The 15731-nt window shown below is 41.7% G+C and overlaps 1 protein-coding gene across 2 annotated transcripts; it reads right to left on the minus strand.

Moving 5' to 3' along the window:
• Window positions 1-299: 299 nt before the first annotated feature.
• ACOD1 (aconitate decarboxylase 1) lies at window positions 300-10316 on the minus strand. Of its 2 annotated transcripts, none has more exons than XM_015621965.3 (5): window positions 10174-10316; window positions 6371-6532; window positions 5219-5308; window positions 3037-3242; window positions 300-2458 (listed from the first exon to the last, which is right to left on the minus strand). In XM_015621965.3, the coding sequence occupies exons 2-5, from the start codon at window positions 6446-6448 to the stop codon at window positions 1504-1506; spliced, it is 1329 nt and encodes a 442-aa protein (XP_015477451.1). In that variant the 5' UTR covers window positions 6449-6532; window positions 10174-10316; the 3' UTR covers window positions 300-1503. The 2 variants fall into 2 exon arrangements, with proteins under 2 accessions (XP_015477451.1, XP_015477442.1); XM_015621956.3 differs by lacking the exon at window positions 10174-10316 and adding an exon at window positions 7945-8052.
• Between the last annotated feature and the right edge of the window lie 5415 nt (window positions 10317-15731).

A 15731-nucleotide genomic window follows, 5' to 3' on the forward strand; every position in this document is an offset into this window, starting at 1 on the left:
TGTTTTTTAATGTTTAATACATCAGATGGTTACTGCTGAATTTAATCTATTTATTCCTCTTTTAAAATAAAAACTATATGTTGAAGGTGATGGGAGGGTCCTTTTTTATTTTTTTTTTAAATGACTCCAAATGTATTCAGTCTTAAAAAGACTGAATGGGCAATGGGGTTTTATCACATCATTAATGTTTATCAGTAATTCACGTTTTCTGTTTCCAGCTGCAATTACAGGTGAAGTAGCTGTAAATGAGTCTGTTTACCTTCAGTATAGGTGAGTAATTCAATTCTGATTTCTAATCAGAAGGGAAAAACAAAATAATGTGTTTATTTGGATTCTTTTTTCCCCTTGCAAGTCTTTAAGCAAGTATTACTAATGGACTCCCAAAATTTTTGCAGAGCCCCTAGGTAAACCAACTTTATAAACCAAGATCTGGCACAAATGAATGCATTGCACGTGGAAAATACACAAATTTTCTGTTAATAAATGAAGTAATTTCAGATTTATTTAGCAAAATGAATTAGATTTATTTTGTGATTTTTTTTTTTTTTGCATACATTGTTTAGAGCCCTGAGGAAGACAATTTTATATGTTTGCTTTGATCTTATAAATGTGAGCAAAGGGTTGGCAGCTTCTCTTAGAAGCACAATCTGGCAAGGCATTGTAGTCCTGGAGGAACAAAAAATACCCAGAATTCATTATCAAGGTTCATTGTGGACACTGAGTTGTCTCACATAAGAAGTGCTCTGTCACTCCTGCCCAGGGTAGTGTAGCCCACACTCTGCTGGGCCTGAAGTAACCTAAAGTGACATCACCTGCTCAGTGTCTCATGTGACTGGAGCGGGAGTGAAACGGGAACAGACCTGTACCACAGAGGAGCCAACAGGTGGAACTGGGAAATAATGCCTTTATGATGAGGAGTGTGGACTGTCCCTCATGCTGCCTCAGTGCAAGAGCAATGGCTACAGTGACACCTGACACCCTGCAGATAATCCAGTGCTTCCCCTCCCTACGTGTCCTGTGTTTATTTTAGCACAAATGTCAATGCTCGGACCTAACAGGTGCCCTCTTCAAGGAGATTGTAGAGATAAATTGCCATAAACAAATATATAAAGGCTTATGTTCTCTGTATTCTAACTGTGATGCTTTTCATGGATACAGCACTTCAATACTCTTCCAGAATTTGGGTTTCCTGTATGGAGTTATTTAGGAGAAGCAGAACACAGATTTTTGGCAGATGAGCAGGGAGATTTTTGTGCTGTGCACAAGCAGTGAGTGCTCGGCCTCTAGAGGTACAAAGAGCTGGAGTCGGCTGTGCCAGCAGAGGATCTGTTCAGCCTGGCTAAGCTGGGCACATAATCACCAAATTACTTACTTAGTCAAAACCCACAATATTTGACTTGTGTTACAAGAGTCTTATTTAAAAGTGCTTGACTCAGTAAATAAGAGTTTGTCCCGAATTTTGCATTGGCTTTGTGAAGAGCATGTAGCTGTTGGCTGGAACATTCAAAGGAAGCACAGCTTCTCTGGAAGCGCTCTAGGTAACTGTCCTGATAGAAATGTACTTAACACAGAGCAGTCCTCTACTTTTTCCAGGTTATACACTGTCTCTATTATGCCTTCAATGGCTTCTGTGGGCAGGATGCCGAGTGCATTGGATTGAAACTTTTTCTCCAAGTCTTCCTTGCTCAGAGGTTTCCTCCAGTGCCCGTAGAAGGTGGTGCAGCGGTCGCTGATAGCGTTGCCATCCCGAAGCATGACACTCACTTCGCAGTAAAGGCTGTCAAAGCTGGGGGTGTTGTCAGGAGGGTGCTCCAGCTGTGTTTTGCAGAGGAGCTCCTGCAAGGCTGGCCGGTGAACATTCTCACTGGTGAAGGACTGGACTGACATGCTGCCGTCCAGCAAAGCAGAGCATGCAACAAACTGGAAGGAGTGTCGTGCTTCATGCTCTGAGGCTGGGCTGGGTCTGTTCACGTATTTGACGTCAGGGACTTTGAGAATGACTTTCTCAATTTTATCAAGGGGGAGCAAGTTCTCACTGCTCTCCACAAGCTTCCTCCTAACAGAAGATGCTGCATCAGCCACCCAGTGTGTTGCAAGATGAGCAGGAAAGCGTTTGATGGCCACATCTTGCTGTTCCAAGAGCCAGGGGTAGGACTGCAAGGTTGGCAGAGTCTGTGGGTTGTAATCTGTATAAAAGGCACCCATCCCTGACTCCATGTCCAAAATCTGTTTATTTCCTTGAAGGCCCTGTAAAGCTAAGCAAGCTGCTTCCAATCCGTGCTTGGCAGCATTCCCAATATGAAGGGGCTTTATTTGCGTTGCTGCATTAGCCAATGGGGCACCTGCATAGGAGGCAGCAATAGCCAAAGCATTTTTACATTCCAGCTGGTCAAGAGCTAGCAGTTTAGCACAAGCTGCTGCACTCCCCATTATACCAACCACAGCCGGTGGGTGAAACCTGAGAAAACAAAAGTATCTTCGTTACCAGATTTCAAAAATTCACCCAGATTTCACTGTCTGCAAAAGCTTTTCATTCATTGCCATGGAAAATGGATTGGATCACAAAGAAACACTGTCACTCACAAAGATACACTCAGCATTCACATGTGGGCCTGACAGTTGTCACTTTTCCCCAGGAAAAAGTAAAACTGGAATACTATGGCTCGCAGTAGGTCCTTCCCAGAAAGCAACTGGCACATTAGTGCAGCTCATAGTTCGAAGCAAATTTAGTCAAATATAAAGTTATATTTATTATTATTTAAATTTATATATTATTATAAATCTATAAAAATTCAAAATAGATTATTGCTTCATTGTGAATTGGTCATTGCTTTCAAAAAGAAATCTGTTTACTGAAGACTTACGAGTCAAGTGTATTTATGTGTAAGAAGAGCCTTCCCCAAATTTTCAAACAGCTTAGGAAATATGAATAACTGTGCCACCTGTATTTTAACTGACATTTAAATATATATATTAACAGTAATTACAGAACACCTCTACTCCACTCCACTTTCTATTTTAAACATTTCTATGTACCTTTTTGGAATATTCCTGGCTTCTCTGGAGAAGTGCAGCAACCTGCCTTGCACTTCAATTCCCACATTGAAAGCTAGGAGCAGATCAAGACCTGAGATTTTTTTCTTCTGGGGAAGGGCCTCTGAGAGTGAAATCAGTGCGGGGAGCACAGCCCCAGATGGGTGTGTGGCTGGGTGCCAGGTGTCATCAAAGTCCATTGAGTGCACCTAATAGGAGGAGAAACATTGATATGTTAGAAATAAACTCTGGCTTGCAAGGTTGCCTCAGTCAAATGAAACTACCGTAACTGGTATAAAAAAGTACCAAAGAACTAGATCTTCCTTAGAAAAAATTTTGAAAGCCTTTTACTCCCAACATGGCAATCTGAGAAGCGGCAATGCAGCCTCAAAGGAGAATAATTCTAATTCATCTTGTACCAGCCTGAAACCGGTCTGACAGTGATTCCTTTTTTTTTCAGTTGGCTTTTGCTGCTTTAATTAGACTGGTAAAATTAAAGCAGCTGTTCTAGGTCCACCATGTGAACAGTGAATTTTCACTTTCCCCAGAACATAATGAAATATAAACACAATGAAATTACTTCCCCGGTGCCTCAACTGATGCTGCCATTAGGACTCGCACCATAAAACTGTAGCAGTTAAATACTGCTAAATGGAATTTTTATCATCAGAGCTACTTCTCTAGTGCAACCATCCACAGGAAGCAGCCACAAGCCTGCAAATGTATAGGAGGCTTTAGCCTGAATTTTCAGCACGCTGAAACAGGACCTGTCACACAAGGAACCAGACTCCTGGAGTTGCTGGGAGTAGGAGAAAGCTAGAATCTTAATGTGGAACAAACTGCTTGGCTTAAGAGGGTATCTCAAATGATGCCTTCTCTTTTCCATGCCCAAAGCCCAGCTGCTCAGAAAGATTTTAGGTGCTCCCAGCATGGCATATGGCTGCTGATCTAACAGCAGATGGTCCCCAACAATGCAGTCAGTGTCTACAATATACTGCTTATCAGACACATTCCTTCCTCTCACAAAGTTTTGAGAACCCCCAAATACCTGAGAGCTTCAGAGACAGCATTTTTTTATTATAGTGTAGTAACACCTCAAAACCTGAACTTTCACATCTGTTCACCCATGTCTTAACTTCAGAGCGAACTGGGAAGGTGGTCAGGCTCCCCAGCAGACAGGTATAATAATACTGTGATAATGCATTTTTGAGGATTGTTTCTAAACAGATAGAAGAAAATGCAGTGTCTGCCTTGAGAAACTTTGATGCCATCTGGGAAGATGCCCTGCAGTGCAGGGTAAGGAAAGTTGTGGTTAATACCCTGTAAGCTGGGTTTCTGGTGTCTTCAGTAAGTGCATAAGTTGACCTGTGACCGAGATGTAAACTGAAGTGCTCATATATATGCTAACAGACAGATCTGAATATCATAAGGGCTGCTAGGAGCTGAGCAGTACTAGATCTCATTTCCAAGGTAATTTTCTCTACATTGGAAATGAGCTGTTAAATTGGACCTCTGATATTGTTGTCACACTAATTTAAATAGGCTTGATATTACTATTTCCTTGGTTGGTCACCTTCCCTTGTTTTGCATAATTGCCAAATTTGTCTACCCCACCTCTTCTGCATCTTTCAATTTCTAATGGTTTCAGCCTCAATCTGAGTTTAGACAGACGTCTGGAAAGTCAGTTATTGCTTTAATGACAAAGAGTGTGTCCAAAATATATCACTGGCTTTTGGAAACTGCGTAACTGAAGATTAAATTGCCTTGTGATATTATATGTATCTGTGTATGCATCTGTGTTTTTCTGTAACTGTACTTTGCCAGTTGGCATAAAATTCAGATCCCAGTGAAATGAGCTAGAGCTAGAGCAGTTTTTAAGCAGCTACAGCAAGGTTGTAGCCTTGCTACAAGGTTACCAGGTTTTAAGCTGTAGAGTTCTGACATTTGACAACAGCCCCAGGTCCCATATTAAAGGTAAGGGATGCTGTTGAGTTGGATCATACGTATATTATACCTTAAGTTCAATCTCTCTGGAAGGAATTGGAAGCACATTAGGAGAATAGTCTAGGGAAGTTTTGTAGCAGGCTTCAGCAAAAGATAAGATATTTGGGACATTCTGTTCTCTATAGAGCAAGAATGGCATCAATTTGTATGATTTCAGAGCAAATAAAAGAGCATCCCTTACAGCCACTCCATTCACAAAAGCTGCATACAAAGGAGGCAGTCGGAAATCCAAGTGGCCCCAGATGGTGCTGGATAAATCTGAGCTGTAGATCTGAAACAAATTGACATACATTAATTCAAAGTCCTGAACCTAAGGATAAATGTGCATTGTATCTCTGATGTAAGCGAGAGCAGACCATATCCTCTGGGGACCTAGCTGCTATGAGAAAAATACTGTTCTTTCAGAAAGTCTGAAAAGAAAGTCAGTTTCCTCTTGGCTTATGTCCCAAACAGAGCTTGGGGGCAGACCAATACCACCCACCTGGCCTCTTAGTACCTTCACACAACCTCTGGCCACTGATGTCCCTTCTCACCACCCATTGATGGAATCACAGAATCAGCTGAGTTGGAAAAAACCTCTGAGATCATCAAGTCCAACCTAAATGATGACAGGACTGTCATCATCTTGCTGAGAAAGATGTCTCATTAAAGGGTTTTGTTTTCTGTGTTTTGTACATGATAGATGGCCTCCTGGTGCTGCAAACCAAGTAAAAGGGCATAAACTACCCTGGTTTGGAAAGGGGAATTCTCTGTGGGAAGAGACTAATTGGAACACAGATCTCTGGAGCACAAGTTCACCCAGGCAGGTCTGAACAATAAAGCATTGATGCCCCTCATTTATGCACTTCTATGTTGGGAAGGCTTCTTTTCAGGGTCAGTTGCTCTGCTCGTTTGAGGAGAGCAAGACTAGAGGACAAGCATGGCTGATGCACCTCAGACAACCATTATGTTTCATGGGCTGGAAGTAATCCACTGCTAACTCCCTATCTCTTTAACAGTTCATTGATTTGAAAGGCTGATGATAAGTGATGCTTACTTTGTTGATGTTTTTAATAAAATATCATAGGTGAAAGAAAGGAAGGGGTTCTTAATTGACTGTGTCTGTACATGGGGATCTTAGTATACAGACTGATAAACAGACTTTTGCCCATCCAGAATGAAAAGTAACTTGAGCACTGAAGTTTCACTGTCCCCAGTGGGAAGAACACAATTTCTCTCTTTCCATCCACGACATGAATTTCACCATGGCAAAATTTCCTTTTCATAGCCTAAGTCTTTCCTTGCTTTCTTAAAGCTAAACCTTAGGGTGTGCTATGAATGCCAGACAGCTTACCTTGCTGTACTGTGCCACTTTGTGGCAGACCTCAGTGCTGGTACCCAAAAGCCCGACTCCAAGAGTATCCAGAATCATTCTCTTACTTCTCTGAATTACTTGATCTGTCAACTGGTTTGCATTCAAACCATGAATCACCTTGGCAAAGTTTCCTGTAACTGTCTGGGAAGGGAAAAAATAAAGAAAAAGAAGAAGTAGATATTTCTGTATATTTAAAGTAAACACTCAATTTTCTTTCCTTTTTTTTTCTTTCCTCTTTTTTTTTTTTTTTTTTTAGTTTTGGGCTACTGTCTAGAACACTGGCCATTTCTGCTCCTGCTTACATGAATTGCATCAATGAAACCAAAGTTTGAATTCTTCCTCTTTTTATTCCCAGAAATGTCACTGTGTTATTTATATTTTATTTAGGCTTTCATCATTATCCTTTTCTGTTCTGTATTTCTTCTGCTTTCTCCCTGAACCCTTGAGAGGATGCACTGCAGGTGCTATAACTATGCAAGATTATCATCTGTATCTCATCCCATCTCATCTCCATCTCTAATGACTATTCACACATACACACACACACATGCCCCAAATACCCCAAATAGAAGTAAAAACATCTGTCTTTCCCATGGCACCTACTTGTTGGTATTGAAATCATTAGGAGAGTAGCATTTCAAGCCAGTGCACCCACTACCACACAAGAAGGCGAGATTTAATCTCCCTTACTGTCACCCTCACTGTCCCAAATCTTGCTGAGCTTGGAGCTCAGTAGGAGGCAGGAGCTGGCAGCCCTACCTTGCACATATTGCTCATAGCTCTCAGCTCCCATTGAATTCATTCTCAGCTGGAGTCCCAGCTTTTCTCCAAGACAAGATCTTGCCTCTTTGAAAAGCAGTGGCTCCTTGTTCCTGGATCCTGCTGATCTGGGAATTATATGTATTTATTTTCTTCTCCTATTGAGCAATGGCCCATTATGCAGATTCATCCTGCTTCTTGGCTGTGAGCTGCTGTTAATGTCTGTATTAGAAAATTATCTAAAACTTCCCTTCCTGGACCATTTGAACTGTCCCACTGTAGAGGTACACATTATTTACAGCCAGTCTATACACACAGTTTCTTTTTTATATTGGCAGTAATAAATATTTATCTTCTCTCTCCTTGGAAATTATCTCCTTTCCTTCACCCTCTTCCTTCTCCTTCCTTTACTCCCCTGCACATATCCACACAGAGTGGTGATATTTCCTTTTGACCTTCATTTTGCTGAGGTAAACAAACCAAACTGTTCTGTTTTCTCCTTTAGCATACGGACTCACCCCTACTATGCTCATATATCTTCATTGCATTGTTCACACTGGATTCCTCTTTCTCTAGCAGTGGAGACCAGAGCTGTACCCATCATTACAAATAAGTTCTCACTCACACCTGTAGTGAAGCATTAAGATTGTCTCAAGGAGACAGTTAAAAGCAGTTTAAAGCAGGTGAACCACACATCCCATGGTGTGATGGGCACCTACTGCAACGTAAGAAGTGAGGATACAAAAGCTTAAATAGAGAGTCACATCTTACAGTGCAAAGAAAAAAGACAGTACCTTTGCCCACATCTTGCAGGGAGGGGTGATGCACGTCCCAGAAAGATGCAGCAAATGAGTGGTGGCCAGTGAGCAACTCACCCTTTCACTATTTATATGTGCCTGTCTGAGGTGGGGGAAGGAATATTAGGTCTTTCTACTTATGCATCTTGTCCTGCCCATTTCCTCTTTTGCCTGTAAATGTTCATTTTGCTTCACTTTCGACTTTCCTCTGATGAATTGCACTATAAACCTCTGGGACACATGTGATAGAACTTAGCCAGTCATGTCTACATGTTGTGTAAATTAATACATGTAATAAAGTAATAATTCATTACCAGATAGAAACTGATTCATCTGGCAGTGTGGAGAGCTGTGTGGAATCACAGTAATCCATGGATAGCTCTACTGACTGGGAATGTCCAACACTAGACTACAGGATGGAAAAGGCTGTCTTAGCTTAAACAACCTGTTGTTAATTTGTTTTGTTTTTTCCTCTTTTACTATATGTCTCCTCTCCAACACATACAATTCAGACTTGGGAAATGTGTGCCATAAGAATTTCAGATGATAAATTGGATTAAGGCTGTTCTTGGCACTCAGCAGTGTTTTAACAGCATGAATCACTGTGTGTTAGCAATAGATAGTGAGTGAGAAATCCCTGCTTATCCCGTCAGGAAGGGAGCAGACCCCACAGGAGCATGACTAGGGGCTACTGAATAATTCTGAAGTAAATAAGTAAAGATGCCTGAGGTATGGGAATCACCTGGGTTAGGGAACAAAGTATCAAATCTCAGAATTGCAGCCTCGCACTTACATGGTAAGTTCTGCCTAAAACAGTCTAGGAGCCTCAGCCCGTTACTGAGAATAGCTACAAATAATTTTGTAAAGCCTTATCTGACTCCTGAGTGCTTCCAGATAGATAACAGCACAGGTCTAGAGGTGAAGCTAAACATTGATTTCAGTGGTTCTGACCACTACTGAAAGGTCCTATTTCAGGCTGTGTCCTCCCCTTCTCCTGTCCCTGGATATATGGTTCTCCTCCACCCTGGGCCAGCCCTGATGCTGAGCAGACCCATTTCTGGGCTGGTCCAGCCTGTGTCCAGAGCTAGCTCTGTAATTCTCAGCAGTCAGGCATAACTGAGTTTCATTCCCTCAGAAACACAAAACTAAATTTTGCAGCAGAAGCAGAGGGAGAGAGGAGTAGGGCTAGCAGTATTCTGTGAAATTTTGGGAGGGCACGGGCAGACAACCTGAGAGAAGAGGGCATCAGCTGCTTCCCAGCAAGCTCTAAGCAAAACATTTGCCTATTTTGCCCTTGCTTTTAGCCGGTTCTGCTTTTGGATATCACCTGCTGGTGCATAACTTGATGCTGAAAATTGCACTGGGTAACAAAGCATAAATAACATCATTTAAGGATAAATAACATTATCCTTAAATGATAGAAGCAGTGATGAGTCAGTTCATGGATACAGCCAAAGATCCTGAGGCCCAGGATGCCTAAAACCCAGCCCTATAAACAAATATATAATTTTTTACAGGCTAATCTGCATCATGTGGAGGTTCCATTTAAACCCTTGTCCTGTCTTTCTTTGAACTATGAGCAGCTGTTCAGTGTGGCTGCTAAACCCATTCCCACACATTTCTCTATGAGTATGCCACAATTTCCTCACCCATGCAGGTATAACTTGCACCTACATAAAACATCCCAGCAGATGTCCTAGGTCCTGGGTGTGTTTTGACAAATCCTGACCCCACAGGAACAGAGAACCAGAATGTGCATCTGTGCTTCTTCCTTGCTCCCTGTATTTCCACACTGAGGAAAACCTGAGGTAGCCTAAAGAATTACCTTTGTTGCTGATAAAATCCAACTGACATAATGGGATTGCTCAGGTTAACAAGGTTGGCAGTGGTTAGAAGGATAAATAGAAGTTAGTGCTATTGGGTTGAAACAAGGAAAGCTTTTGTTAACTTTCACTTTTGTTCGTTTAGCTCATTCTTCTCTCAGAAAATTGGAAAAAAATATTTAAATTTCAGAACCATACAATCACAGATTCGTTGCAGCTGGAAGGGACCCCCAGAGACCATTTTGTCCAACCTCTAACAAGGCCACCCAGAGCAGGCTGTGTCCAGTTAGGTTCAGAATATCTCTGAAAACAGAGGCTCCACAGCCCCCCTGCGCAACCACAAAATATGACATATTAAATAAAAGATATTCAAGCCCTAAAGCCCATCCTGGTTTTCCATTACCTTTGGGATATAATTTACAACCTCATTCTGCTTCTCATTTCTTTCTCCTCCTCAAGTGAGATAGAGATCCCACTGCCTTCATCCCATGATGAGACTCCAAAGTGAATTTGGATGGGAGCAAGAAGAGTTGTGGTGTGCCTTGCAATGAGATGTGCAGTCACATGCTGCTAGCTGATCTAGGATATGTGGTCACTTCCTTCAATGATCTTGATTGCAGCCTGGACTGTCCCATGCATTGCAATAACAACATTAGTAATATTTATGGACTGAGCTGAGGCATTACAAGAAAGTAACTTTTTGTTGAAAAGAGAATGAAGTGAAACTACATTTGCTTGGGAAACCAATTTCCAAACTGTGGCCTGCAGACCCTCTGGCTCAGGTGTAGACTGTGAGGGAAAAGAAAGCAATATGATTATCACTGCAGGGGGAAGAGGTGTCTATACAAAGTCCTGTGCCTCCACAGCAGAATTCCTAGGGGTCTAAACAGAAGAAGGTTGAAAATCAGTGACTGTGAGTTTGGTACAGCCTGTCCACCCTGACAAAGGGAATCTGCTGCTTTCCTCTTCTTTGACACAATACTCATGGTTCAGCAATTTGAGCAGACAATTTGTTAACTAGCAAGCGTGGTGGAAAGACAAAATGTGTTCATCCAAATGCCATTTGCAGCATTGCACGCAGCTACAGTAATGAGCTATGTTGATTACAGAACAAGGCTTTAGAAAACCAGTGCCCCACAGAGTCTATTTTCTCCTGCTGACATCACATTTTTAAGCTGATGTTTTCCCTTTTGCCTCTAGTTATTTTAAGCTAAACTCTGCCCACACCTGCAAGCTGTATGTCTGCAACTGAAAGCAATTTTGGCCCTAGCCCTATGCTCCTTTTGTTCTAATGAAATATTAAAAAGTATAACAAAATACAGAGTCCAGGCTTCCTTTTCTCCAAGCCAGCTTTTAAGAAGTAACTTTTTTTGTGGCCTCAGCTTAGATAAGAAAACGGGAGACAGGTGCCAGCGTGTTGTGTTTACAGAGACTCTGCTGTTGCTGACAGTCTGAAAACAACTTAAAAGTTCAGAACTTACTCCTTTTCCCTCTACTGGGATATTTTAATTACAGTGAAAAGATGAGAATCTTAGTGAATTGTCTGGAATAGATGGCTTGATTTAAAACGTGATAGCAGCCATACAGCCATAACCCTTGGGATACTGTAATATTGCACCCACAGTCGTTATAGTCTCTGTGCCTCTTTCCTCAAGCCTACGTTCCTGTGTTTACTTCAACAATGGGTACTGAGTCAGACAGCAATAACACACAGCAAAGCAATAGGCAATGATTTCACCACAAAATGTATCATCCTGGAAATTTCTAGCCTGCAGTAGTTCTCTTATTCACTTACTTTCACAACTAGTGGCAGTGGCAGTGAAATCTCCAGAGAAGTTATCACCCTTGTTTGTTTTTTTTCTAAGTTCCCACAGCAAATCTTGGAAGTTCCCAGCCATATTCTGGTAAAGGTTGCTATGAGTCAATGTGCTGGTCAGTGCACTACATTACACTGCCCTTCTTGCCTTCCTAAATTAGCAGCTCTATTCCTGAAGGCAAGACCTCAAGGTTCATTTTAACTTACAATGTAGATGCTGGTTTGGTTAAATGAGCTGTAAGATAGAGGCACCAGACTTACCAGAGACATTCCCTTAGGATCACATTCAAGACAGCATCATTTATGGAGTAGTGTGAAGAGGCCTGGTCTATAACAATATGAGAAGACACCACAGTTCCATGAAATTCCTGTTGATCCGATGTGCATTTTAGCTCTCACCAATCCTACAATCTTTACCTGTTTTACTGGTGCCAGCACTCAGTTTTACCCTGTCTTCTGCAGCACACTCAGGCTCTGCTGCAGCACTGTGGATCACATGCAGTCCTCTGGTGGAAGGATTAGGGAATGAGTCTGGGGGTGCTTGGAGGGGGGGTCTTTGATGATTTATGACACCTTCTACGATAGGACAGTTGTGCCTCATGTAGCTGAGCCAGTTATGCCCCATCAGAAGGGATGAATACCTTCAGGCCTATGTGTGAATGTGACCTTCCCCAAGGTGGGGGGTTTTATACCTAAGTGTAAAGGAGTGTAAGGGAGGACAATTGGCATGATAAAAAGCACCATCCCCTCTCTGCAGGGCCTGCTCCTTATCAACTTTCTATCTTATCTGGCTCAAACCCCAGAATCTCTGGTGGTGGGTGTTCTCCCCCTCTGTGGGTGTTCTCCCTCACTGTCTAATTTGGATCAGAGGTTTTGCCACCGCATGCCACAAAACTCATCTCCTCCCCTGGGTGGGTGCAATCACTGCCTCAGCAAAGCACAGTGCTGCCCCTGCAAATGGCCAAATGTTTGAGCCATTAGCCATTAATGTCTCTCCCAATGATCTCCAAGTATGAATAGCAGCAGTGGGTGCAGGAGATCACATAGGTTTTGTGTACCTGCAGTTCCCATAACTACCTGTTTTTGTTTTTGGCAGTCTGTAGCACACATTGCTCTCTTAATCAAAGAGCAGCCCATGATTCTTTCTATATTATGTGTCCAAAATGCAGCCAGGTGTAATTACACGGCTTGTGCTATTTGGGGAGACGATAAAACTTGACTAGCATAAATTCAGAGTTTGATGAGCAGAAACCAAACTAGTGAGAGCACATGTGAGGGATGTGGCAATTTTAATTAAATTACCAGCAGAACTCTGGTGGTGCAAACAAGGCATGACCCACTGTGCTGGGGCTGTGCATCATGCACAGAAAGGTACCAAGGAAATTGATGCTCCTGATCACTTCAGAGCAAGGCCAGATGTGGGGGTGGTCCAGTGGGGAGATATGGTGTCAAGATCTGGTATACAATAAGTTTAACCATTAATTAAGGGATAAAAGAGCCTCTCTGAAGGTTCTTATATGTTCTATACTAGTTCTCAGGGATTTGGAATCCCTAAGAAATTATCCAAGACTCTAAAAACTTTTGTATGCACTGAACAGGCTAAAATAATATAGAGTAATTAATAAATAGAATATAAATAAAATTCTATAAAATAGAATATACTTCAAAACCAGAATGAAAAATAAAGAAGCATTCTTCAAACAGAAACAGGCTTTGGGAAAAAAAAATCACCTAATTTTGTGGAAGTCCATCATTTACCTGGCAGCAGCTGCAGAAGGCTTGAGACATATACTGGCAGATGCTGTGTGAGTTATCAGAATTGCTCCTCCAACTTTCAGAGCAGATGCTTTCTCTCTTGCTCTCAACTTTGCCCCTCCCAAACATGGCCCCTCCTGGAAGGATTTAAAAAATGAGTCATTTTACAAAAGCTACAGAGTACTTGTTGCTAATGGAGTGCCCATTCTTCAAGCTTGTGCCATGAGTTAATTTCCACCCATCCCTCCCAGCTGCTGGACAGAAACATCTGTTCAGACACCATGCTTTCATTGAGATTCTCGAGGCAGCCTGGGTATCCCATCAGTGACAAGTATGTTCCTGCTTTTTTGGGGCACTCCAACAATTGCAAATAAAGCTTTTTCCTCATCTGTGGTTGTACACAGCTAGATCATGCATTTTCCACCCTGATGCAGTTCTAAAAGCGCCAAGAAATATTGCAAAACAGCCTAAAATTACACTTTAAATGCAGCAGCCTCTGATTTATGGTGCAATTATAAAACATGTCATGGTAGTTATTAGATCTGAGATTGAGTATCACATATTTCAGACTGTAAAACATACTGAGGAATTTCTTGCTCTGATTGTGTATTCACCTCTAAAGAGGAAATGGGCTTAATTACACCAACATTTATAAAAGGGAGAAATAACAGCAAAAATGGGAGAAAAGTTAAATTTGAACACAAGAGCTGTGAATACATAAAACATTTATATTATTACACTTGTAATTGAGCATCTAAGCAGAAGCTAATGATTTGATTTAAATTGGTCCTTTTTACATAAGTAGCATTTGAAGAATTTTGGCTTTTAGAATTTATAATGACACTATTTTTCCCCTATGATTACTCATCTTCAGCATAGATTCAACCAGATGCAGGAAGAATTAAAAATCAAGGAAAATAACTACTTTCACAAAATGATAGGAATGATCAACCATGTTGATGCTTCAGTATTGGCAGAATTTAAAACCATTCACCTAAAAATGAAACCTACTGTTAGATGTAGAGGACAGTATTTTATTTACCTTTTCCCTCTCTTCAGTAGGGAAGACGTCCCTCCTTGTGTGGCCTTGAATTATTGCAGGAGCCTTAGGGTTAGGAAAATAAGGCAATGTTTGAGCCTTGCATTTATTTATTTAAAAAGGTCATACTCAGTGAGAAGAGATGGTGGTAGTGGGTAGTGGTATCACCAGCTCACACAGCTTATCCTCCTGATTTTGGTAACTTATTTGCATGGCACAATGTCATCACTATGCCTTTGGGGTTTATATAATGTGGAAATAAGGCAGTCTTATTTCTCCTTTCCACAATCAGAAGATTTCTCTATTTCTACAATCTGGCTATTTTCATAATTTATCAAATTGTGAGGTTTTTGAGGTCTGTTTTGAAGTTTATGTTTCCTTTGGGCATTTATTTTCCTTTTTTTTTTTACTTGATGGGTCACTGTATTTTATTAAACTCAAGGAGAGGGCACTGGGGGAGAGTCAAAAAAGAGAGGAGGCACATTATTTCCCCCCCATATAATTAAATGAGTCTCAAATGAAAGAGCAGTGAAATGTTATTGCTGATCCTAGGCTGTCAGCATAGTTGCAGTGGGATGTAAGTCACCAATGCAATGCTGTTTCACTGCAAAACAAAAACAGGAAGCTGCCTTTGGCAGCAACTTGTAGGAGATAGTTTGGTGCCTGTGTTGCCTGTGAAAGAAAAAGTAAATCTGAGTGTTTTTTAGCCTGATCCACCCATTGCTGCCTTGTGCTTCTGTGTTCAGCTGCTGCTGCCAAAGGAAGGACTCCTAAGGAGGAAGGGAATGGCTTATGCAGAGCAGTAGATTTTCACCACAGATTCCTGCTGTCTCACCCCACTACTCTTGGCAATGGGACTCTCCCCCACCTGCCCAGCCCAGCCCAGCTCTGCCCCTTTTCTTCCTGTGTTAGCAAGGCCCAGGCATATTTCCCTGTGCTTGTCTACTCTGTGCAGATTTGGGAAACCTCTCCAGTCAAAATCAATTAGTGAAGATGGATGGTGACAGTGAAGGAGGAGAGAAAAGATGTGACTGTGTGGGAATAAAACATGACATGTCTCACAAGGACACTGGAAAAACACATTTTTGTGGGGCAGGGAAAGAAGCAGAAGAAAGGCAAGGAAGGGGAAGAAAGATACCCCAAGCCCTTAAATATTCCCATCCACTAAGGTCCTCTGATTCCTCCTAGGTCTTCTCTTTCCAAGGCCCAGAAACATTCCTGAGTACCAATAGAGTCAGTTATGTGGTGAGCTTGCTTACTGAGTCCAGGTAAACAATACTGGTAGGTCTCTGGACACCCTCAGCATGCTGTGCTGTTTATTGCTCCCTTTTCCTTTTCCCTTTCCTTTCCT

This window comes from Parus major, chromosome 1 (genome assembly GCF_001522545.3).
Source record: "Parus major isolate Abel chromosome 1, Parus_major1.1, whole genome shotgun sequence".
Lineage (NCBI taxonomy): Eukaryota > Metazoa > Chordata > Aves > Passeriformes > Paridae > Parus > Parus major.